At 42.2% G+C, this 24,353-nt stretch overlaps 1 protein-coding gene across 1 annotated transcript in view; it reads right to left on the minus strand.

The window, feature by feature from the left end:
- PARD3B (par-3 family cell polarity regulator beta) overlaps positions 1-14,693 on the minus strand; it is a 975,282-nt gene extending 960,589 nt beyond the window's left edge. The window contains exon 1 of the mRNA XM_045852946.1: positions 14,051-14,693. Coding sequence (XP_045708902.1) covers positions 14,051-14,170 — 120 coding nt within the window. The 5' untranslated portion in view covers positions 14,171-14,693. The remainder of the gene's footprint in view (positions 1-14,050) is intronic.
- Positions 14,694-24,353: the final 9,660 nt, after the last annotated feature.

Raw genomic sequence — 24,353 nt, forward strand, 5'->3', positions numbered from 1 at the left:
CAAGTGACCTCTAGGAGCTGAGGTTCAAAGCCAGGGCCTTCAGTCTACAGCTGCAAGAAATAAATTCTGCTAATACCCTGAGTGAGTGTAGAAGCAGATTCTTCCCAGTAAAGCCCCCTGAGAATGCAGCCTAGCTGAGATCTTGAATGTAGCTGGTGAGATTCTGAGAAGAGAAGTCAGCTAAGCTGTACCCAGATTCCTGACCCACAGAAACTGTGATATAATAAATGTATGAGAAAGAATGACATACAAACCATCACTTGTTGGATTTGCATGTGGTATACAAAAAGCATGTCTACTATTAACTGAAAAAGCTATTAAACTATTCCTCCCTCTTCCCACTACATACCTGTGTGAGGCAGGATTTTCTTTATATATTTCAACCAAAACGACACATTACAACAGCGTACATGAAAAGGCACATTTGAAAATAGAACTATCTAATAACCAATCATCAAGGAGACTTGCAAAAAAAAAAAACATTATTCTGTGCCACTCTTCTCACTAAATTTTTCTTGTTTTGGAAAATAGTTATTATTCATGACAATAAGTGATCTTGTTGTAGGCTCACTGTTATATTAAATCAATTAAATATATTTTAATTTGTTTTAACTTCTAATATGCAAAATAGAAATTGGTATAGTCCACATAAGAAGCACTCCCAAGTCCTCTAAAATGTAAGGTTGAGAGAGAGTGTTGGGACCAATAATTTTGCAACATTTCTATCTCTTCTGTCTGTCCCATGAAACACTTCCCCCTCCTTTCCTCCATTGATCTAAATTCTATCAGTTTTTGACATCTGGCAATGCCAGCTGTGAGCACTCTGCCTGCTGAATGCCCAGAGAACTCACCTGGCATCTGGTTGTTGCTTTCTGAACTTTCAATAGGCATACATATCTCTCCAACTGGAGAGTAAAGCCCTGAAGAAAAGGGACTGTACTATGTGCCCAATGACAGGGACTCAAAAACCCCTCCTGCCTTCTCCAGGCTCACTTCATTATAGAATGAATAGGCATGCAATTCAGACCAGCCCCTGGGCTTCAAGCAATGCTTGATACAGCCACACCACAAAGGATGTGGGATGAGATGGAATTGGGGCAAATGTGAGTCTCTGAAAGGTCACCAGAAGAGGCAGGTAAGATACATGTTTATGTGAAAAGGGAAGTACTAAATGTTATCAGGCAAGAAGACCTTTATTTCTCAATAAAACAGAGTGCAAGTTATCTGTGTACAATTTTGGAATTTTGCAGGGGAGGGAGGGGGAAGGGGGAGAGAGAAAGAGGGGAGAGAGAGAGAGGAGAGAGGAGGGGAGAGAGGGAGAGGACAGAGAGAGAGAGAGAGAAACATTGTGAGGAACTGACAGAATTCCCCGAATGACTCCTACTGTGAAAGCCAGGAAAACACATTAAACTGAGTAGCAATTGTTTATCAGTTGAATTGTGTCCCTCCCCCTGCAAAAAAAGAGATGCTGACTGCTAACCCCTGGTATCTATAATGTGACCTTATTTAGAAACACAGTTATGCTGCCACAAGCTAAGAAATGTCTCAGGCAACCACAAGCTGGAAAAGGCAAGGAAGGCTCCTCACTCTGAGGCTCTGAAAGGAGCACAACCCTGTCAACACCTTGATTTTGGACCTCTGGCTTTCAGTGCTTTGAGAAACTAAATTTCTCTTGTTTTAAGGCCATCTGTTTGTGGCCCTCTGTCATGGCGGCTCTAGAAAACTAGTAAGCGATGGAGTGAAGGACCGCTCAGTAACCCATCACATTTCCAACTAGTCCTTCCTCGCCAACCCCCCGACAAAAAATCTGAAATGCAAATCTAGCTGCAGCAACCAGAAAAAAAAATCTTTTAACTAGAAATTCCTGAAGTGTAGTTAGGTTTTTATAAGGTTCTGAGAAAATGTCTCTGATCAGACACTGCTGTCAAAACTCAAGCCCACTGATTCTCTATAAATGTGCTTTTAAATACAGAGACAAGGATTATTTATCCATCTCGCATTTCCTCAACAATCTGCTACAAAAGGAAGTAATCCAGAACCTAATATTTAAAGTTACCAATACTATTAATATGTCATGATAAAAGAAATATAGGATGACAAGTAAAACTCTTTTCATTTCTCCAAAATTCTATGAAGCAACTCAGACTTCTAGGCCAGGAAGACCCTTAGCTGATGTGCTGCGCATTCGCAAGTCTCAAGGTCCAAGATTCTATACATACACTCATATGTACTACTTGACATTTTAATCCATGGGAAAATTCATTTGTACACTTATAGCACGTTCTTGACTTTAGGAATTTACCTTCAGCTTCACACTATACCTCAATCTGCAAGACAATGGGATCTTAGTGCTATGGGGACTTTTGATGACCCATCCAATGTCCTCTAAACATCTGGTAGCCAGCCCCATTGGCTTTCTAAATGTGGACCCTACCCATCAGTGGACAGTGAAATTAATTCCACTTGTCCCAACAACTTTTTAAGTAAAAGAAAAAATAGACTAAAAATATCAGACGGCGTCATTCACAGGAAGAGTACATGCACTCATGAAACTTTTATTTCAGTTGCCTATATGTTCTGTGGGTGCTGAGTCATGAAGGAAAATCTTATTATTGCTGTATTTATCAGTCAAAAACCCAGCAGGAAACAGATGGTTCACTCAAATTAGGTGCTTAGGAGTATAACAAAGACACTGTTAATAAAGGCTTGCACAGGGTTAAGAGGAGACATTGAGAGGTAGTGCCCCTAACAGTGGTGAGCCCTTGCCACCAGCTAGGACTCGAGGGGCCAGAGAAAGAAGCAGATGCCAATGCAGTGAATACAGGGAGGGCTGCCTGATGGGAGCTCTGGCCATCAGTAGAGAGGCAGGCAGCCCACAGTGACCTCGCAGAAAGGGAGCTGCCCACCCTCCCTTCTTCCGTGGGTGCCTCCCCCATGGCTGACCCCAACTAGAAGCCAGACAGCTAAAGAGTCCACACCTCTCAGCCTTTCGGGTCACAGAGAGGACTGGAGAAAGGTCAAAAGCTCATCTGGCGGAGCAAGCAGAGGACTCCCAGCCTCCTCAATCTCTTATCACAAAAGTCCAAAAAAACCAAAAAAGCAACAATATACTCCATGTATTCATCAACTAGTCTGAACAGTTTTATTTCTGGAGGCCGCATTTTTTCCACACCTGCCTTCAAATTCCAATCCTGCATCAAGGCTCTAATCCGATGCCAAACAACCGATGCAAGAGATTAGCATCTAGATGAATGCATGATTTATGACCTCAGCCAGGCCTTCGACACTGCCCAGCAACCCCGTTATCTATCCTCAGCCTCCCACCTATCTTACCCCTACCTAGAGGTCTCCTGAGGGCACAGACCTTGTCTCACTTGTCTCTGTATCCCCAGGCCTCAAGGAAGAGCACAGGGGTGTAGCCACTGAAATGTCTGTTGAATAGTGACTACAGAAACCTCACATGCTCTTTCTCCCCATTTCCACCCATAGACAGTTAACTCCCAAGTCTGATTACTTTGCCTGGAAATCTCAAAGACAATTTCTGATTCTGCCTCAATATGTCTAACCCCTGCTCCCACAGCAGGGACATAGACCAGTTTCTCCACCTCCAGTCTCAGCTCCCTCTGTCTCCATCCTCCAAAGCAAACCATACGAAACAGCAGATCGCAACATCAAACTCTTTAGCTAGTACTAACGAAGGTCTCTTGGCTTTGACCCTGCTGTCACCAGAACAGCCGTATCGCTACTACTCCCTCCCACAATCACCCTTGGGAAAGTTCCAACAGCATTCTCCTCTTCCCCAACTCAAAACAACCACTTATTTACCCTCAGTCAGATGTAGGCGCTCAAGGTCTCCGCCTGTCTGTCTCTCTCTCTCTCTCTCTCTCTCTCTCTCTCTCTCCCCTCCCCGCCCCCCCCCACTCCACTCCCTACCCCCATGTCCTTCCCCATCCTTACTGAACTGGCAAGTGCCTATTCATCCTTCAAAGCCTTGCCTAGGTACAACTTCTTCAATGAAACCTGCACAACTTCCCCATCTCTTTCCACTCCAGGCAAAGTCAAAGTGAATCACTGCATTTGTCCACCACTCTAGGGCTTCTCCACCAGCTGTGCTTTGTTTATTTACATTGTTCTCTCTGCTCTTTTAGTCTATAAGTCTGATGGAGGCAGGGTCTATGCCTTATTTTATTCTATATCTCCAGAACAAAACACAATGCTTGATGCAAAGTCACCTCTAAATCATCTCTTTCCGAATAAAGTGACATTTAGATTGTTAGGTTGTTACAGGCAACCACAGCAAAGCATCCACTCCTTGGAGGTCTAACTAAAGCCTTCCAGAGTACATGATGTACATTTTATGTGATGCAGATAGGACTGCAGTTCTTTTCCATCATTCTTAAAAGTTAGGTATCCTATTATCTCTGTATCCCTTCCCCAAAACAGGCCACCTACCTGTAAAGAGGAAGGAGTACATATTATATCTATACACCCCTTGTCAAAAACCTGTTTTGCTTAGAGGTCCCTCTTTCTAGGGTTCATGTCTCTATAAAAGAATAGGGGTAAAACTTATCCTAAATCTCCCTAAAGAGGTATCGGAAGTCTATTACTGGAGCTCCCCATAAACCCTTCATTTCAGCCTCACATAAAGCAATACGATGGGTCTGATCATTTCCCCCGTCAATGTGCTTCTCTGGTCTTGCTGGTAGTGTCTTAGTCAAGAGCTGCAGACATTTCTGTTATCTGCCTCTGTTACCGAGTGGACCCCTCCGGCTCTTCCTCCAGGGCCCAGGACCACCTGGTGAGTTTAATAACCTCACCTGGAGGCAGAAGACGGGGGCAGTATAAAGGGCATTTGTCTGGGTGATACTTGGCACTGCATCTGATAGGGACTAAATCAAGTAAAACCTTCTTAACCAGCTGTCCCTTGGTATCCACAATTCCATCTCATTGCAGTCCAAAAAGTGAGGGTCCAGCAGTCTGAGGAATGGCAGGGCCCAGAGATGGGAAGCAGACCTAATCTGGCAGCTCCTCAGACACAGATACTGTGCCTTTCGAAAATAAAGAATCCATGCAAATGGAGATAATCCAAAATCATTTTTAAAAATCACTGTGAAATTAATGAATAGGATACTGAAGATCAAATATTGTTTAAATATAAGAGACAGCGCTTCACAAGTCTTCATGACACAGAAACATGATGTTACCCTTTTGAAAGTTAGGACTACAGAGCACTCAGTCTCAAAAATATGACAAGTGAGTCAACCTGTCAGAATTTAAAGCTCCTGTTTAAGACAATCAGAGTGGCAGATACAATGGACCACTGAGCCACCACCTGCCGCAAGTGTGCATGTGATGAGGCATTTGAATGCAATCAAGAGAAAAGTTGCATTTAGTCTTTTTTTTTAAAAGAAAAAAGCAAACTCATACCAACTATAAAGATTCCAAACTTACAAAACATTAATTGAATACAAGGCCAGTCTCATTTTTATGGAAAAAAAGCGACATGAAATTTAATATGACTTAACAAGCATTGATGGCAGGGGTGTCAAACTCATTTTCACCGGGGGCCACATCAGCTCAAGGTTGCCTTCAAAGGGCCGAATGTAATTTTAGGACTATATAAATGTAACTACTTCCTAACAGTTAAGCGAGAGCTCGGCGCTGCCACTAGGTAGAAAGTAGGTGCCCGGCCAGATTGAACAAGGTGGAAGGCCGGATTCAGCCTGCAGGCCTTATGTGTGCCACCTATGACTTATGGTATTCATATTCCATCAGCAGGTACTATGCTCAAAACAGGATAGGAAAATAAGACGACCCATTTTTGTTCTTAAATACTCAATAGCACAGTAGGGAAGACACAGTGATTGCAGGATGTGGCACAGCCTGGCGAGCTGCTCACCGTATCCAAGTGGGCTGGTCTCACCAGTGGAATACTAGCACAAGTGATGCCTGCCACTTCCAGGCCAGGCCCCAAATCTCCTGTGGCCTCCTCCATGCTCTTTATCCATCTGTCAGCACAGTGCAGGAGACCTACAGAAAACCCCAAGGCCAAAGGGAAAAGCAGGTAGGGGATTGTGTGGGTCCGAGCCCCACCTCCCACCTAGAAAGAGAACCCTTCACTGCAGCGATAAGCTCTGGTCATTTGGGGCTGTCTGTTAAGTTAGTAGGCCCTGACTAATAAATAGGAATGTAAGAGGTAGTGTCCAAATTCAAAGCACAAGCATGGGGAGCTCTGGGAACACAAGAAAGAGGGCAAAGGGAAGGAGAAGATTTTTTAAGGAAAAGGAAGATGGACCCTCATCCTGAGGAAGGGACAGGATTTACCTGGGGCAGGGCAAAGTGTCAAAGAACACTAAATTGCATGTCAAAATTTAAAGGGGACAAAGGGATGAAGAAGACACTAGACAGGTAAGTAAGGTGTGGATTTTCACCTAAAAGCAATGGGTAGCCACTTGAGTATTCCCAGAATTACTCTGCACATGATCAGATTTGTGGCTGTAAGGCTGTCAGTGGAAAATGCTTTGGAGGAGTCGAGAGCTAGTAGAGACACACAGGCCAGCCAAGGGTCGGCTGCAGTTCTGCACAGTAGAAATGAGAAATGTCATGGCTCGGGGTTGGAGGCGGATCCGAGACATATCACCTGAAACTACAGGAACTTTCTGACCAACCAGAATATAAGGGAGGAGAGGTCAGGAAGGAAGACATTCCAGGTTTCTGAATTAGACCACCAGGTGAATGATGGCACCAGAAATGGAGAACGCGGACAAGCAGATTTACAGAGAACAGCCTGGGCTGGAACTGAATGTGGACTGTGAAGAGGGTAAAGACCAGAGGCAGGCGGATACTGGGGTCCACAGTAAGTTCGGGGCTGGAGGTGTGTACTTAGGGAAGCCCTGAAACAGATGAGATCCCACTGAGAGCAAAGCTGGAAAGAACCCTAATGTACCAGCACACAAGGACATAAAGAATTTAGGGAAAACCTGCAAAGACTGAGAAGAGACATGCTTTACAATCCTGGAAAGTTCATAGGTAGAGAGAGCTTTAAAAGTGTATTAAAAATTAGGACTGAAAACCATGGTTTTTAGGTACCAGATCTTGATAATCTTTTCGAAAGCAGTGTAGCTGACGAAGGCATGAGAACCAGGGAACTGGGCTAAGCAAGGGCATGATGAGGCCTTAACAGATATTTCTAATTCTCTAAAATCCTCTCCACTGTTTACTTCAATACCTTTAGACAGATGCAAATTGAATAAAATATGAGTATATTTGTAATAAAAGCAAAACTGCATTAAGGAAGCATGAAAATACCTCAGAGTGGCCCCCAAGGCCGTCACAATCTGGCCCCGGTTAGTCTGTGCACCGCCACTCTCCCCCCACCCCCCCGTCCCCCCCTGCCCCGGGGCTCTGCTCAACTCTGCACAATTCTTGTCAACCAGCTGATGCCTTCTCACTTTACTCCCCGCACCTGGAGTGTCTCGTCCCATGTTCTACCTGGCAAATTCGTGCTTCAGAACAGCTTCACTGGCTTCTGTTTCAAACAGCATTCCCTATCTCCACTGTATCCCAGCAAGCACGAGCCACGGCTCATTCACATGTGTGCCTCGCCCCACGGAAGGCTGTGAAACTCATCAAAACTAGAGACAACCGCTGATGAATCTTCATGCTTTTGTCGCCAAGGCTGGCTTTGTGACAAGTTACATGGGTGCATCTTCAAAGAACTAAACTTCTATTACTCAGCTTCTTGTGTAATCCTCTCCCTTGAATATAGGCTGAGCCTGCTACCTGCTTTAGCTAACAAAACATGGCAGAACGCACACCAGCTGAGTTGCAGGTCTCAGCCTCAACAGCACCTGGCAGCTTCCACTTTTGTACTCTTTGGAGCCCTGAGCTGCCATGTAAGAAGTCTCAATGTCCTGCTGTAGAAACCATAGAAAGAGGTCATGTGAAAATGACCAGATGGTAAGACTACATGGAAGAGAACCTAGGAACCCAGCTGTCAGCAAGAACCAAGGCTCCAGACATGGGCCCCTCCCCCCCAGGCAAGCCATTACTGGCAACCCCCAGCTATTGAAACCACCCTCGCTGGGGCACTGGTTTCAGGTGATATCTCTTAGATCTGTTGCATGTGGAAGAAGGTGACAATCTTGAACATCCCAGACCTAGAAAACATCCCACTGAGCCCTCTCCATGTATTGCCAGCTATTATTTTAAGCTACTACATCTTGGGGTAGCTCATAATGGAGCGAGAGATAACTGCAATGAATGGGAGTAAGAGAACAATTTACTCAACAAGAGACTTATCAACAGCCTACTGTGTACCAGGCACTAACTAGTACAGGAGCTAGGGATTCAACAATGAACAAAATAGATACAGATCTTTACCTCTATTGAACTAACATTTCTAGTGGGGAGAGACAGACAACAAATATGGTTAAAATAATCAGCATGGTAGTTCTGTGGAGAAAAATAAAGCAGAAGAGAGCAATATAGAGGGTGACAGGAGGGATTATCATTATAAATAGTGTGGTCAGGAAAGTTTCATGGAGAAGACAGCAATCTTTTAAAATAGAAAAGATAAGGGAGTTGGACAGGTGGATTACTGCAGGCAAATATTTCGGGCCGAAAGAGCAGCACACAAGGCAGAGCCTGTCCGGCGTGTCTGAGTAACAGCTAAGACATCAGTGCGCACAAGGGAGAGTGAGATGGGTGGAGGTGAAGTCTGAACAGTATGAAATAGTATCTCATAGTCCCCAAGACAGCCCAGGTTCAGTGATTCACTAGGAGGACACGCAGGACATATGGCCATTCTCACAGCCATGGTTTATGAAGGTAAAAGGAGAGAAAGCAAGGCCAGGAAAGGAACCAGGTGCATGGGTGAAGTTGGAGGGAACCGGGTGCAAGCTTCCATGGGTCCTCTCAAGGTGGACCCACCCCTCCAAGCAAGGAGTTTTGGCAACACATGTGAAATATCGTTTACTTGGGGGGCTCGTTAGAGACTCAGCATCCCAAGTTTTCACCAGGGGCTGATGACAGAGACCCCTCCTTTCCCTAGCATCCACAAAAATCTCAGACCTCCAGAAAAACAGCAGGTATTTAGCACAAATTATATTGCTTACATAAACAGTTTTGGCAAAATGAATCATTCTCTTCAGGGAATGATGGAAACCCTCCACAAATCTAAGTTCCCGGATGCCAGTAAAGGACCAGCCTTGAGAGCAGGCTGAAGGCTAACAGTCCCAGGGCACTTAACTTTTTCCTGCACAGACAGCCAGGCCATTCACGCAGCACGTTACAGGCCATCTCAGAGAGCTGAATAGAAGAATGAATGCCATGACACCTGACTAGAACTTCAAATGATCACTTTAGCTTTTGTCTGCAGAAGAGATGGTAGCAGGGGCATACATAGGAAAACTAAAGTCCATTGTGGTGGGGGGTGAGGGGCAAGCCCTAGCAGGCTAACAGAAAAGCTAGAGAGAAGTGGCCCAATTCTAGATATACTGTGAGAGTAGAGCCAATATGATTTGCATATTGATTGCATATGAACCATAAGAGGAAAGGGGCAGTCAAGGATTATTACCAGGATTTCTGGCCCCAGCAACTGGAAGGAGGGTATAGTCATTCAATGAGATGGGAAGACTGTGGGAGGAGGGACTTGGGGTAGGGGATCTGGAGTTCAGTTTGGGCCATGCTAGATGTAAGGTACCTCCCTAACATCCAAGCACAGGTGTCAAGGAATCTGCTATATTGGAGTTTGGAGTTCAGAGGAGAGATCTGGGGTGTCACTAAAGAGGTGGTATTTGGAGCCATAATGCTAGATGAGCTCATTCAAAAACACCTAAATCTCACTGAAAATGTCCCGAGTTTTGTCCACCACTCCTTTTTGGTATCAAAAATGGAGGATGTATATACCTCAGGCTGGTGCCTCTCAGATGCAGACCTCAACTTATTCTATAATTCAGCTGGGTTTTGCTCATGTCTAAATACAGGATTTAGGATTTTAAAGGCTCTCTCTACTACCTGTGGATACAAAAGGAGAGACCCCTTTCCAATGGCAAAGTTCTCAAGAGAACAGACGGCAATGTCTATGAGCAAGTCAGGCTGAGGACGGCCTCAGATCTGAGCTTTGGGCCAGCGGTTTGCAAAGGCAGCTGAGAGGCATCATCAGAGGAGCTTGGGACCTGAACTGTCCACTAAGGTAAGCCATCTGTGACTTTAAATTAATTAAAATGTAAAATTTAGTTCCCCAGTTGCAATACCATGTTTCAAATATTTACTAGCCATATAGGGCTAGAGGCTATCCTATTGGAAAACACAAACAGAGAACACTTCCATCATCACAGTAAGTTCTTTTGGACTGCACTGCTTCAGACTGTCTAAGAGAGGGCCAAAGTTCTGTATTGTAATATATCTCTTAGATGGTTTTAATAATCACCTCAGCAAACAGTCTCATAAAAGCCTGCCATTAACACCTGCCCAACTTACACCTGGCTAACGGAGCCATCTGAGCACAGTACTCCAAACTGCGAATCGGGGCTGTGATTGCCCCAACCCTGGCTCGGTTGGAATCACCTAGAATGCTTTTTAAAACACTTATATCCAGTCTCCACTCCAAACCAGTGAATGAGAATCTTGGAGAAAGGAACTCAGGCATTTGTATTATTTAAAATGTTAAATGTTAAAATTAGAGGTGACTAATAATCAGCCAGGGTTCAGCCCCCGTAGGATATGGCTCCATTACCCCTTCACCTGTGACACATAATTTTGATGATAAATTAAACTAATTACTCAATGATCCCCATCTTGACTATTTAAGAAGACAATCTCCTCCCTACTAACTACTTAACTAAATTGGATTTAGGGCCGGGGACACTGATAAACTACCAGAATCCAAAGACAAGTGATCCCATAATTCTTGCCCATTAGTCAATGCACCTCCCCACTCAAGTTCATGAAATGGGAGGGCGTGGAGAGGTGGCAGAAATGTCCACATCCCAGATTTCAGAGCATAATTAAAACCTTCCTCAGCTTCTTCAGCATCCTACCTACTTCAGGCCTTATCTGATGCTGATTCAGCTGGTTCCCCACATTCCACAAATACCAGTCTTCTCTGTTTTTTTCTCAGCAAGAAGTGGATACTTCTCTGTTGCTGCCCACAAAGTCCAGAATAGCCTTCTTGGCCTTCACTTACCCTCCAAACTTTAGAAACCTTGAATCTATCCTCAATCTTGAAATCTGACTTTCTGCCACCTAAATTATTCAGGGCCCCAGAAGACACCGACTTAAGTTACATTCAGTTCCCGCCAAATTTTGTTTTCTGTACAGCACTCTCTACGTGGATGCCTAAGAGGAACATTTTTCATACTTGATTTGCAAATCCTGCAATATTTGCCTCAGATCTGTACGGTGAAAGATCATGGAGAAGAACTGTGGATGTCCCACCTCTCCGCAAGAAACAAAATTGCTCTCATTATGTTATTGTAGCAATTTGCAGATGGAATTGCCTTTTAAAACAAACTGTAAAAAATTAACAAGATGGGTAAATTCCAAAGCAGAATAACCTACTGGGCTGTGTAATTCATGACAGCCTAAGGACCTAGAAAGGCAATTCTAGGGTTCAAATCCCAGTTCTGCCATGTACTAGTCATATCTCTGACTCTTTCACCCTCTCTGTAAAGTGGGAAAGACAGTACCTAGTGGAGTAAGTCCTGGTGGAGTAAGTCCTTTGACACATGTAAAGATCCTAGAACAGTGCCTGCACAGTGTAAGCACAATTCATGTTGGTGATTATTATTGCATGCAGGTTTTAAAACCTTGCCATCCAGGAACAAGCCTTTTCAATTGTTTTTACTGATTTAAAAAAATGAACTTCTGACAAATTGTTTTTCAAATTGAATTTTGACATTTCTGGTCTTTTCCCATTATTTTCTAAATTCAATGGATAAAAGCATGGAATTTGTCAGAGTATTTCTTGACATTTTAGTTCCATTAGGAATCCCATTTAATATTAGTTAAGCCTTATTATGATTACAATATTATTTAAAAGGAAACTATGAGAGAGGAATATTTTGGGAGGGGAAAATATCACTTGCCACATATTAAATTGAGATTTTAAAAGCCAAGGAAGGGAGGGAGAATTTATAAGCTGCAGGTGACCTTTATATATTAGTGAATGTGGCATTTAAATGTAAACAGAAAAATGTAATGCCTGGTAATAATAGTAAACTGGATCAATACAATTACATTACGGGTTCTGTGATATTATAAATTATGCTTTCAGTCCAGAAATATCAATAGCTTTTTAACACTTTTTAAGATCAAATTATAATACACTAAATATCATCTAGTTAGTTCCCTGTGTGTTCTTTATAAGCTTATAGCTTATTTCTATTACTTAGCTCCATGTACTAAACTTCCAAATGTATATGATTTTAGGGCATAAATTATTTTTAATAATGAGTTAAAAATAAAATAACTCATCATTTCATTACGACAATCTTTCAATAAGATCTACTTTAATAGCTAGTCTAGAATAATGTTACTATCAACCTTAGCTTACTTTCGAAGTTAGTGAAACTTGACTTCAAAGACAACTGGTTACACATGTAAATGTCAGTTTAACTGAATTACACAATGTAAACAGCACATGCTATTGTAACAAAGAAAAAAAGCATGAGGGTGGATTCTCATATAGTTTTATAGGCCACTTCATTTTCCTCAGTTCTATTAGTAGAGTTCAGCTTTGGATATTATATTGAATGTATGTACAGACCTCTCACTAAACAATTCTTGAATGTTTGACTGATCAAGGCAACACAAACATGTATTTATTCAGAGTAAAAAAAATTTCTGTATAATAATTTTTAGTGGAAGCACAGAAGGTGCAGAGATTTTTCTTAAATGCCCAAACTATATTTGGAAGGAACAAAATTATTTTTATGCCTTGGATAACCTGTAAGACATTGAAAGAAATTACATCTTCCCATCATTACACTGGTCAACACACTATTTCTACAGTTCTCACGGTGTGAGAACAAATGTTGAGGGAACAGTTGGCCTCTAGAGCAAGGGTGTAGGTGCGCCTGTTTCAGCAGGGTTTGGGGCACGCAGGATGTTCTACGTGAATGCCTCGGATGCTTTCTTCTCCACTGAATACACAGTAGCTCAGCATTTTACTCAAACACCTGACATGAGTTCTAGTGTCCAGCTAAGTCTTTCTGGACACACATTCCACTCTAAAAAGCCCTCTTTCTGGGCTTCACTTAAGTTTTACTTGTTTCTGAGTTCAGGGACAGAGATGGGGACAGTCTTGGTCTTCATTTCAACAGTCATCCAGGATGAAACACAGACCACATAGGTAGTAAATGCTCATGAAATGTGCGGCATTAAACTATAAGCCCTGGAAATGTAGACTGGTTGGCGTAAGCAAATAGCATCCTTCCACCAAGTTCCTGCCCAGTCAATCAGGGAGGACAGGTCACGAGGTTGAAATTCCAAGGCCTCCATCAGTTCCAACTTCCCAGTATGTTACTTGCACCAATCAACTTCCGAACTCCGAAGAGCCAAATGTGGTGGGCCTTAGTGGATCAAAAATTGCACCTCAAGTCAGCAGCACCTTCAAGAGTTCCCCTGAAAAGTATTCCTTCAAACAACTTTCAAAGCAGAGCTTCTCAAACTCCAATGGTCATTCCAGTCACCTGCGAACTTGTTTAAAAGTGGACTAAGGCAGTGAGTTTGGATCAGGGTGCCAGACCTAGCGTTTCTAACTGACCCCCAAGTGACTCCCATGCTGCGGTCCCTCCCACCTCCCTTTGAGAAGCAAGGCCCACAAACTCCCAAGGACAGCAGTTCACTTATATCAGCAACATTCAAAAGTTGTGGCCACAGGTAGCGAGAAATCAAGTTGCCTGGGTGCTTTGCGTCCCCTGAGAATCGCCACCAGGTCTTCAAGGCACCTGGCAGGTGCCTTGGCCTCTGAGCGCTCGCAGATACAGAGCCCAGCAGCCGCGCCCCCCTCCTCCCTCCCCGCGCGCGCCCCCAGCGCTGCGCTCACCTTCTCCCGGGTCTTCAGGTACCGCTGCAGTGCCTGCTGCGTGAGCTCCCGGACACGCAGCTGGCCCTCCTTGCAGGGCACCACAATGCCGATCCTGCCAAAGCACACGGTCACTTTCATCCTGGCCCCTGCAGACCACGCTGGGCCTGGCCGAACAGGTGTTTGGCTCCGCGGGTGCAGCCCCCAGTCTCGGGGGACGCGCAGCACGGGAAGGCCCGGAGACCCGGGGCGCCTCTCTTCGGCGCCCCCTCAGGGCCCGGGGCTCTCAGCAGCACCCCTTCGTCCCAGGGAGGCGGCCACCGGGGGGGCGGGAATCTGGGGTAGGGGAGGCAGCGGGAAGGACTACCTCCCAGGTGGCCAGGGACGAAGGGGTGGGGGGGCAAACGGCGTCCCCGCGACTCGGCTCCTCCTCCTGCTCTTGCTGCAGCCCTGGCCCGACCGAGGCAGCTGCTCCGCGCGCACCAAAGCGAAACTGCCGGCCCGGCCCAGCCTTGGCCCTGGTCCTGGCCCTGGAGGCGGCGGGGTCGGCCCCAGGCCCCGGGCTGGAGTGGGCGGTGGCGGCGGCGCGCGGGGCCGGAGTTGGGAGGAAACTTTTGCGGCGGTCCCAACTCCTCCGCGGCGCGCGGCGCTCTGGGCTCCCGCGGCCCCCGGGCCGGCCTGGGCCCGGCTCTTAAAGGGGCCGCGGCGCTGCCCGGCCCCGCAACTCACTCGGCGGCGCGGAGCCTGGACCGCGCAGGGCGGTAACTGGAGCCTAGGAGCCTGGTCCCCTCACTGGGTCTCTCCCTGGCTCTCTCCCTCCGGCACACACATGGAGCTCTGGGGAATTGTAACGGGACCTGAGAGCTACCCACTGGGGACTGAAACCGGATCTCATAAAGCACGCTTGAGGGAATAGCTAGGAGACTGCAGAGCTACATCCTTAAAATGAGGGGATTGGAGCAAGATTCAAGGAGAACCCGGGAGCAGGTGCTTCTTGGCACGACCACCCAAACGCCTCAAGCAGTGGCTGTTCACAGGTACTGAGCTGCAAGGATGGCCGAAGGGCCTGTTAGGAATTTGTCTTAAACACAACACTTCATCTGCCCTCTGGAGCCCTGAGATAGCAAAACAGAAAGGATTATTGAAGCTAATGTGGCAGCCAAATCATCCCTTTTACTGATTTGGTCTTTTACAGCCAAATCATCCCTTCCCACACTCAGTGTGGGAAGACACTGAGTGTTCCCACAAAAGTCACATCCCAGATCCAGATGTGACCACATATGCTTACATGTATTCTTCTGAAATGTGCCTCCTGGGTATTTTTATTATTTTTTAACGGGAAAAACAATTTTAAAAACGAAGGTCATGATTTGGAAGATGTGTATCCATCACCAACTGAAATAGGCATATCTGGAAAAAAAATTCAACAAGTAACACCTGCATCACAATTAGCTCACACATCGAATGAGCTCCTTTGCGCCCAACATCAACCCTGTAAAGTAAATATTATTTTCCCATTTTGTGAATGAAGAACGGTGTTCAGCGAGGTTAAGGGGCTGAGACGACCCTGTAGTTAGTTATGTTGAAAGGAAATCAGCATAACCGATTCTTCCGATGCTGAATTCCTGCTCTCCCCAAGCAGTTTTCTCAGCAATCAAGTTCATCCAAAATGATCCTTGGGGCTACATCATGTGTTTCTGTACAAAAGGGTTTGTTCCTATGTCAAGACACACTCTGATTGAATTTGAATTGCCCAGGAAAGTATGATAATTCACAGGAGATTACATTTATAGGCTTGCCGACTTTGAGAGTTTTCAACTTTTTAAACTCATTCCTACATGCAGTAAGTATATATTGGTTGTCTTCTATGCACAGGGGCTTTATATATGGGTCAATGGCATCAAAGAGGATTATACAGACCAAGTGGATTTGAAGAAAATATATTAGTAAAATTTGGTAGCAAATCCAATACAAACTAATTTAAATAAACTAAAGACAGAATCTATTTCCTCCTAAAATTAGAAGACCCAAAGAGCACTCTTTTGAGGCAAGACTGAAACCTCTGAAACCGATGTCCTCAGGGACCACCTCTCTCCATCTGTTGGTTCTGTGCTCTTTTGTGTTAGATCCAGTCTCGGGCAGGGTGTCCCCAAAGGAGACAACAGTGGCCACTCTGGGTGTTGCAGGTTTACAAAGCATTAAAGCCAGCCATCTCAAACATCAGTAAATCGTTCTCTGGTGAGGACTTGTACATCCAAGCTTGAGTCTCATACCCTCCCTCTGGCAAGGTGAATGCAACAATGATGGGTTCACGTGCGATTATATCATATAGACTGAGAATAGGGGAGGGGGTGAATGCTCAACAAATGGGACAAGAAAAGACATGAAGCCATCACAAAATATAAGATTGCTTCCCAACTCTCACGGAGCTTATGGATGGGAGGGAAGACAAGACCTACAGGTGTGAGAAGTTAAACGGAAACTATAAAACAACAGTGAACTTGATAATTCTATTGAACATCATTGATTTAGATATCTGCCAGGCACTGTTTTTGGTGAATATAAAATACATATATAAAGGTATATATATACATATTATGTAGTGTGTGTGTATGTATATACACACAAAAATGAATCATATATTATGTATCTATATTTTTCCTTTACAATAATCTTATAAGAGAGGTAATTTTGTTATCTTCCTTTTAGAGATGAGGAACTGAGGCCAAGAGAGGTTAAGATCACAGTCTTAGAAAGTAGCAGAGGCTGGATTAGAACCCAGACAGTCTGACACCAGAGTCTTCAGTAACTGTTATGCTGATTTTACATAAGAACCAAGTGAGTAGACCAAACAAGCAAATAGATACTAATACTGTGGATTAATGTGTAACCCTTTTAATCTCGGATACTATATGGACATGTAGAGTAGTACAGAGCAAATTTTTAGCTGATGAAATAACTTTGCATGTTGCCCTTCTTTATGCTTCATGGCTTTTCTTTTCCCTTCACTATTGCTCCAGAATCCTCCTCTTCTGCTCTAATAATGAATAGCTCCTGCTCTTCTTCACATCACAAACTTCCCCTTGGCCCAGCTTCAGCCCCTCCCTAGAGCCCTGACTTCAAGAACATCACGGCTTCAAGAAGACCTAAGTGAACCATGAAGAATACCCAGACTCTCCAAATTCCATTCCCAGAAAGACTGGAATTGGGTCTTGTGAGATGCAGCAGAGATTGTACTGAGATGAAGGAAGGCGTGAAACTAGGCATGAATATAAACAATGAATTATGCAATCCAGCATGCCATGGAGTGAACTTTAATGACCCCAAGTTAGTAATTGTAAGAAGAGTTTAGTGTTTATATTTCATGTTTATTAAATAGCCAGAGTTAATTTCTTGTTCAGCTTTACCATGGCATACATAGAAACACTTTGTCATATATTAGGAAGATCTATGAAAGAACATAGTTGCAACACACAGACATTCATGCCCAGCAAATTCCTAAACCAATATTTCATGTCCCTTGGGACCTCCTGGGCAGAAGACAATAAATAATTTGCCTTGATTAATCCTAGAGGATTCTAGGCCTGGGTTCCATTTTCTTGTTTTGCCTGTCGGATGGGTAAATACTGCCTGTGGTGTTATATTTTCCCATTTGCTATCCAACATCTTAGCAAGCTTTGGAGTAGCCAGTGAAAATGTGTTATGCAGAGACCAAAAATACTGACCAATATTATTAGACTGCTCTGCTTTATAAAAATTCTAACTAAAATGTCAGGTACCATTAGCTATATATTGAATAAAGTATGATAAGTTTTAATATATAGTTGACTAGTCCTTCATTCTGATGTTCTGCACTATTAAAACAGAAAGTATTTTCACCTTTCAATGAATTATTTATAACAGCATTATTTATCACAAAGATTAATTGAATTAGAGATAATCTCTTTTTAAGACCCTTGGAGCAATTAGTATAATAGACTATATTCTTAGCTTCCTTATGAAAGTAGGTGCCAGAGTGATATCATAAGAGAAGAAAGAGAAAAATGAGTATGTTTTTTTTTTAATCCTGTTCTTCCATATTTAAAAGCAAAGGATCTGGCAAGAACACATTTTTATTGAGATGTTTGCCTCTAACTGCCTGATGGCATTCATTTGTTGACTGTTTCTTTGTTGACTGTTTCTATAGTTTACCTAAGGCACAAATAACAATGCTTTCCATTGTGGGCTATCAGCCTTTTGAAAGTTTTTTATTCATGCCTGTTTTATAATAAGACTCCACAATGACTCGGCTAGACCACCCCTCCTTATACTGAATTCCACTCTATGAATTCTAATGTCCTACCTTGACTTATGTTTTCTTGAAAAGGACTTAAATCATGAAATGAGTGTCTCTTTAAAAAACCAATAACAATAAACAAACCAACCAGAAACAAGGGAACTGTTCCAGGGATGTTGCATTAAGAGTTGATCCATAGCTGGATGCTCTTTCCTCGCTGCGTGATCTCCTTCTCTGAAGCAGGTTAGGGCCATGGGCACTGAACATGAGTGATAGGTCCTACTCAGAGTAGCACCAGGTCCTCTCACCACTAGGCTTCAATGGCAGACTTTAGAATGGGCCAATGGCGAGGATGAGGAATGCTCTCAAACAGCCTCAGTTATGCAAGGATAGCTCCTGAACTGAGGTGAGGTTGCAATCAAGAGTTCTCTTTTTAATCCTACTCACCTTTTCTAAGGCCTCCTTGTACTGTTCACGTATACCCCTTTAATTGGAGAAGCGAGTTGGTGTTCATGTAATCCATAGGAGGTAGAGAGAGAGCTGATATTTGGCACCAGATGCTTCAGTGCATAAAAGGATTGCAGGCAGAGCTAGTAGACTAGATCTGGATAGACCTACGTTCCAAAGTAGCTAGGGAGTCTTTAGACAAGCATTGCTGTGTTCCTTTATGCAATGGGATGATAAGCCTATTTTAAAGTATAACATCTACAAGGTACCCAATACATAGTAGGCAAAATATATTGTCCTCCTTCCCCTTTCATTCCATTTACTACCATTTCTAAATGGCACTTATTTTTCACTGGGATTGAAACTACTTGCAAAAAGAAACAAAATATTGATACTTGGAAGCTACATATCAAACATTGACATCAACAGTTTCTGAAGCCCAAGTATACCTTGTCTGTAGTGACGGTGTCACACTCATAGCAAAAACAGTATACTCTGTGTTATATTTGACAGTCTGCATATTTAATTTGGTCTTCAAAGAGTAATCCTGGGACATAGTAGTCTAGTACCTGAGAATCCTAGAATTACAGGGCCAAAAGGGGCCTTGGAGGCTATGCAATCTCATTTTACATTTAAGGAAACTAAGAACTGGAAAGGTAAGGTGACCAACAAAAATTAGGACCCAGCTCTTCTGTTTTATAGTCCAGTGCTCTCTTTACTTCCCTGTCTTCCTGGTAACAGTTTAAAACAATAGCTATTTGACCAACATTGGCTCAAGCTTTTGAAGTTTCATTGGGCCAAGAGGTGATGTAAGGAGCTCATTCTTCTATTTATTCCTGAACTTTCAGTTTAAACTTAAGATTCTGAACCCTTGTTCTTGCCACAGTTATAAATCTCAAAAAGATTTGCTAAGTGTTAGGAAACAGAAAATCGTGAAAGGATTTTAAGCAGGGCAGTGGCGTGATCAGAGTTGTGGGTGGTAGAATACAGAGGACCTGTGAGACAGACAAAACCCCCTGCTTAGTTTACTCGTTCCATCACTCATATCTCTATTCAACACTATTTACTCAACACCTATAATCTGCTGAGCATAAAATGAGAAAAAAGCTTAGACTCTAGTGAGAAAGGCAGATTATAAATGACTAACCAAATGAACAAAATATTCACAGATTGTGATAAGGTGTAATGAAGGGTATTAACAGCAGGCTGCTGACAGAGAATATTGGGATAAGAAACAACCTGTTTAGATTGAATGAACAAGAGAAAAAAATAACTTTGGATGAACTTAGAGAAAAAGGAACAGCAATCACAAATATTCCAGAGACAAGCCCAATGCTGGTGTGTTTAAGGAATTAAGAGAAAGCCAGTTTGGTTTGTGCATTAACAGACCAGAAAAGAGATCAGGGAATGAGGTTGAAGGGATTGTCTACAAGAATGGCTTCCTAGAAGGTTTAGGTAATATTGATGATGAGGAAGGACAAATTCTAGAGATATTTCAGAATTTATGACCAATCAAAGATTTTAAGAGGCATCAAGAAAGACTTGGGTTTCTAGTTAAGAGGTGAAATCATTAATTAAAGCTACAGAATCTTGGAAATGGAGGACTGGGAATGGCGGGGAAAGAAGAGTAAGTTCAGTTTGGGACATTCTGAGTTTCATGTGCCTGCAATGCAACCATGTAGAAGTGTTTAGTTAGATGGAAACACAAGGTTTGTAGTGCAGGAGAGAGTGTGGAGACTTGGTATTTAAATTTAGGAGTCATAGAGTTGGAGTTAAACTCATCAGAATAGAGGATATCATCCAGAGAAAGAAATTTAAAATAAAAAGGCAACAGAGCTTAGACTAGAATCCTGGAAAATGCCAGTATTTAAGAAGAAAGAGGTCCAGAAAAGTTAACCCATGCATGTGATGATGCATTATTTCTACTAGTCATTATTCTTATTCTGTATACGGTATTAACAGTGTCAAATTGTGAAAAGAAAGGGTGCTTTTGACCTAGGGAAGACAAAATGGTAGAAAACAAGAAATCGAATGTTAAGAATGGAAAGCAAGATTGTTTGACTGGAACAGATAGGCTCCATAGGACCATAACATAGGATATAAAGTTATAAAGATATGGAAAGAAGGAAGTGATAGAGGACAATGATTGAAAGAGAGCTGTGAGCATTGGACTAAGGAGCATTGATCTGTTTCACCAGAGAAATATCGTCTAGGTGCTTGAGCAAAGGAGTAACGTGCATAAAATAGCATTTGACAGTCATTATTCTGACATCTTTATGTATAAACAATTAGAATAGAAAGTAACTGCCCTGGCTGGCGTAGCTCAGTGGATTGAGCACAGGCTGGGAACCAAAGTGTCCCAGGTTCGACTCCCAGCCAGGGTACATTCCTGGGTTGCAGGCCATAACCCCCAGCAACCGCACATTGATGTTTCTCTCTCTCTCTCTCTATCTCCCTCCCTTCCCTCTCTAAAAATAAATAAATAAAATATTTAAAAAATTTTAAAAAAATTTAAAAAAAAAGAAAGTAACTGAAGGCTGGGAAGGATCCCAAAAAAGGATGTTTGAGAGAATCGCATAAAACTAAATTTAAGTGTAATATCATTTGTGTATATATAGTTGTAGAACATCCCACCTATACATTTGTTTATCTGAAGTAGTAGACTATACAATTGTTTAATGTCCAGTCCTACCATTCTATTCCATGCACGGGAAGCAGGGAAGTGCCATTTGACTCAGGGTCCAGTCAAGTGAACTGAAAATGCACCCTACCTCAAACAGAAGGAATTAAATGTAAGAAATTAATTATACTGTGATGGAGGAGCTGAAAAGCCAAACAGGAAATGGCAAGGCAAGTCAGAGATTAGCCACTGCAGGAAGCTGCTTCTCTCTCTAGGGTTGGCTGGATGCAGGAAGGAGGTAGTGTTAGCAGAACCCAGAAGCTGGGCATCCTGGCAGGAGCTAAAACCATAGCAGGACTTTCTGGCAGAAGCTGGGAGCACAGAGAGAGGGGTTATCCATAGGAGACCTGGAACTATAAAGAGCTGCAGTCATGGAAACACAACCAGAGGAGAGAGAGAAAGAGAGTGCCATACCCACCCCTGGATTCCTTTCTCCTGCTCTCTGTGCTTCTACCAGTGTTTCACACTAGTTAAACTGACCAGAAGCCAGTTAGCAAGGAGAAGGGCAGGGAAGTATTGGGGAACAAATACAATGACTGGCTCAGGCCTTCCCTGGTAGGCTACTACAGTAGTTCATAAATAGATATTTTAATTTTCTCCAACATTTTAGATTTAGGAAAAGCACTAAAATATTTCCAATTCAATTTAGTATATTTATGAAAATAATTTTTCCTAGCCTTGACTAAATTCATGCTTTTCTCAAGAGAAAGTACTTCTACATTTTAACAATGAAATATAAGCTGTTTCCTGATTGCAAAATAACTGTAAATTTTCATCATTTAAGAAATAGAAAATTCCTACATTAGCTCAGTCATCAAACTCAAATTAATAGTTTTGTTTAGCTATGATCACACAAGACTATAAGCAACAAATCAAAAAATTCTAGTAATATTGAATGCTAAAGATGTCTGACTGCAGGGTCATCTGATAATGTTTCATTTATTTTATATGCTATAATTTTAGATGCTAATCCATGGGTTCATAATGGAAGCTTGGAACACTATGAAAAATTACAGGTGTGATTCCTTTGTATAAAATTATTTGAGAAAACCATTAATACTTTACCATGTGTATACATGAATAAGTATAATTTTTATTTCAATACTATCAGGAAACTTCATTTACTTAGTTTTTTTCCTTCACGAGTATTCAATCTTGTTAGTACATGTTTTTACAACTTTTTGTAAGTATCTTCAAACTCTTTTATGTAACCACAATACGAATATAATAAAGAATACACATAAATTATATGTGGACTTTATATCTCACAGATTTGAAAGGAGTAACTTCATAGCAAATATTGTGGTCCCTACTACTTTGCTCTTCTTTCTCAAAATTGCAGCAGCTATTTGGGGTCATTTATGGTTCCATATAAATTTTTAAAGTGTTTGTTCTATGTCTGTGAAATATGCCATTGGTACTTTAATAGGTATTGCATTGAATCTGTAAATTACTTTGGGTAATATGGACATTTTGATGATGTTAATTCTTCTGATCCATGAACACGGTGTATGTTTCCATTTGTTTGTGTCTTCCTTGAGCTCTTTCTTCAGTGTTGTGTAGTTTTCTGAGTGCAGATCTTTTACTTCCTTGGTTAGGTTTATTCCTAGATATTTTATTTTTCTTTTTGCTATATCAAATGGGATTTTTTTCTTGATTTCTGCTTCTGCTGTTTCATTGTTTGTATACAAAAATGCCTTTGATTTCTGGATATTGACTTTGTATCCTACTGTTTTGCAAAATTCATTTATTAGGTCGAGCAGTTTTTTGGTGGATTCTATAGGATTTTCTATGTGCACTATCATGTCATCTGCAAACAGTGACAGTTTTGTTTCTTCCTTTCCAATTTGGATGCCTTTTATTTCCTTTTCTTGTCTGATCACTGTGGCTAAAACTTCCAATACTATATTGAATAGAAGTGGTGAAAGTGGACAACCTTGTCTTTTTTCTGATCTTAGTAGAAATTATTTTAGTTTTTGCCTATTGAGTATGATGTTGGCTGTAGGTCTCTCATATATGGCCTTTATTATGTTGAGGAATGCTCTCTCTATTTCTACTTTGCTGAGTGTTTTTATCATAAATGGGTGCTGTATCTTATCAAATGCTTTTTCCAGATCTATTGATATGATCATGTGATTTTTGTCTTTGCTTTTGTTTATGTGATGTATTAAATTTACTGCTTTGTGAATATTGAACCATTTTTGCATCCCTGGGATAAATCCCACTTGGTTATGGTGTATGATCTTTTTAATGTACTGTTGGATGCAGTTTGCCAACATTTTGTTGAGGATTTTAGTGTCTATGTTCATCAGCGATATTGGCCTGAAGTTTTCTTTCTTTGTTGTGTCTTTATCTGGTTTTGGGATTAGGGTGATGCTGGCTTCATCAAAAGAGTTTGAGAGTCTTCCATAAATGGATTAAGAAACTATGGTACATTTACACAAGGGAATTCTATGCAGCAGAAAGTAAGAAGGAGCTCCTACCCTTTGCAACAGCATGGATGGAACTGGAAAGCATTATGCTAAGCAAAATAAGCCAGGCAGTGAAAGACAAATACCATATGATCTCACCTTTAACAGGAACCTAAACAAAACAAACAAACAAGCAAAATATAACCAAAGACACTGAAATAGAGAATAGGCTGACAGTGAACAGAGGGGAGGGAATTTCAGGGGAAAACGGGAAGAGTTTACAGGAACAAGTATAAAGGATACATGGACAGAAACTAGGGGGTGGGCTGGAAATAGGAGGGAGGTGGGGAGGGCTAGGATGGGAATAAAAGACAGAAAAGTGTACTTGAACACTTTTCTGAAATTAAAAAATGGAAAAGAAAAAAAACTTCATAGCAAATAAAAAGAGCTATCAATTTGTCAAGTACACAGCAAACAGTTGGTACTTGATACCCCTAAAATGGAAGTCTA

The sequence above is a fragment of the Phyllostomus hastatus genome, unplaced genomic scaffold (assembly GCF_019186645.2).
Source record: "Phyllostomus hastatus isolate PE091 unplaced genomic scaffold, TTU_PhHast_1.1 phas_contig_137, whole genome shotgun sequence".
Taxonomy (NCBI): Eukaryota; Metazoa; Chordata; class Mammalia; order Chiroptera; family Phyllostomidae; genus Phyllostomus; species Phyllostomus hastatus.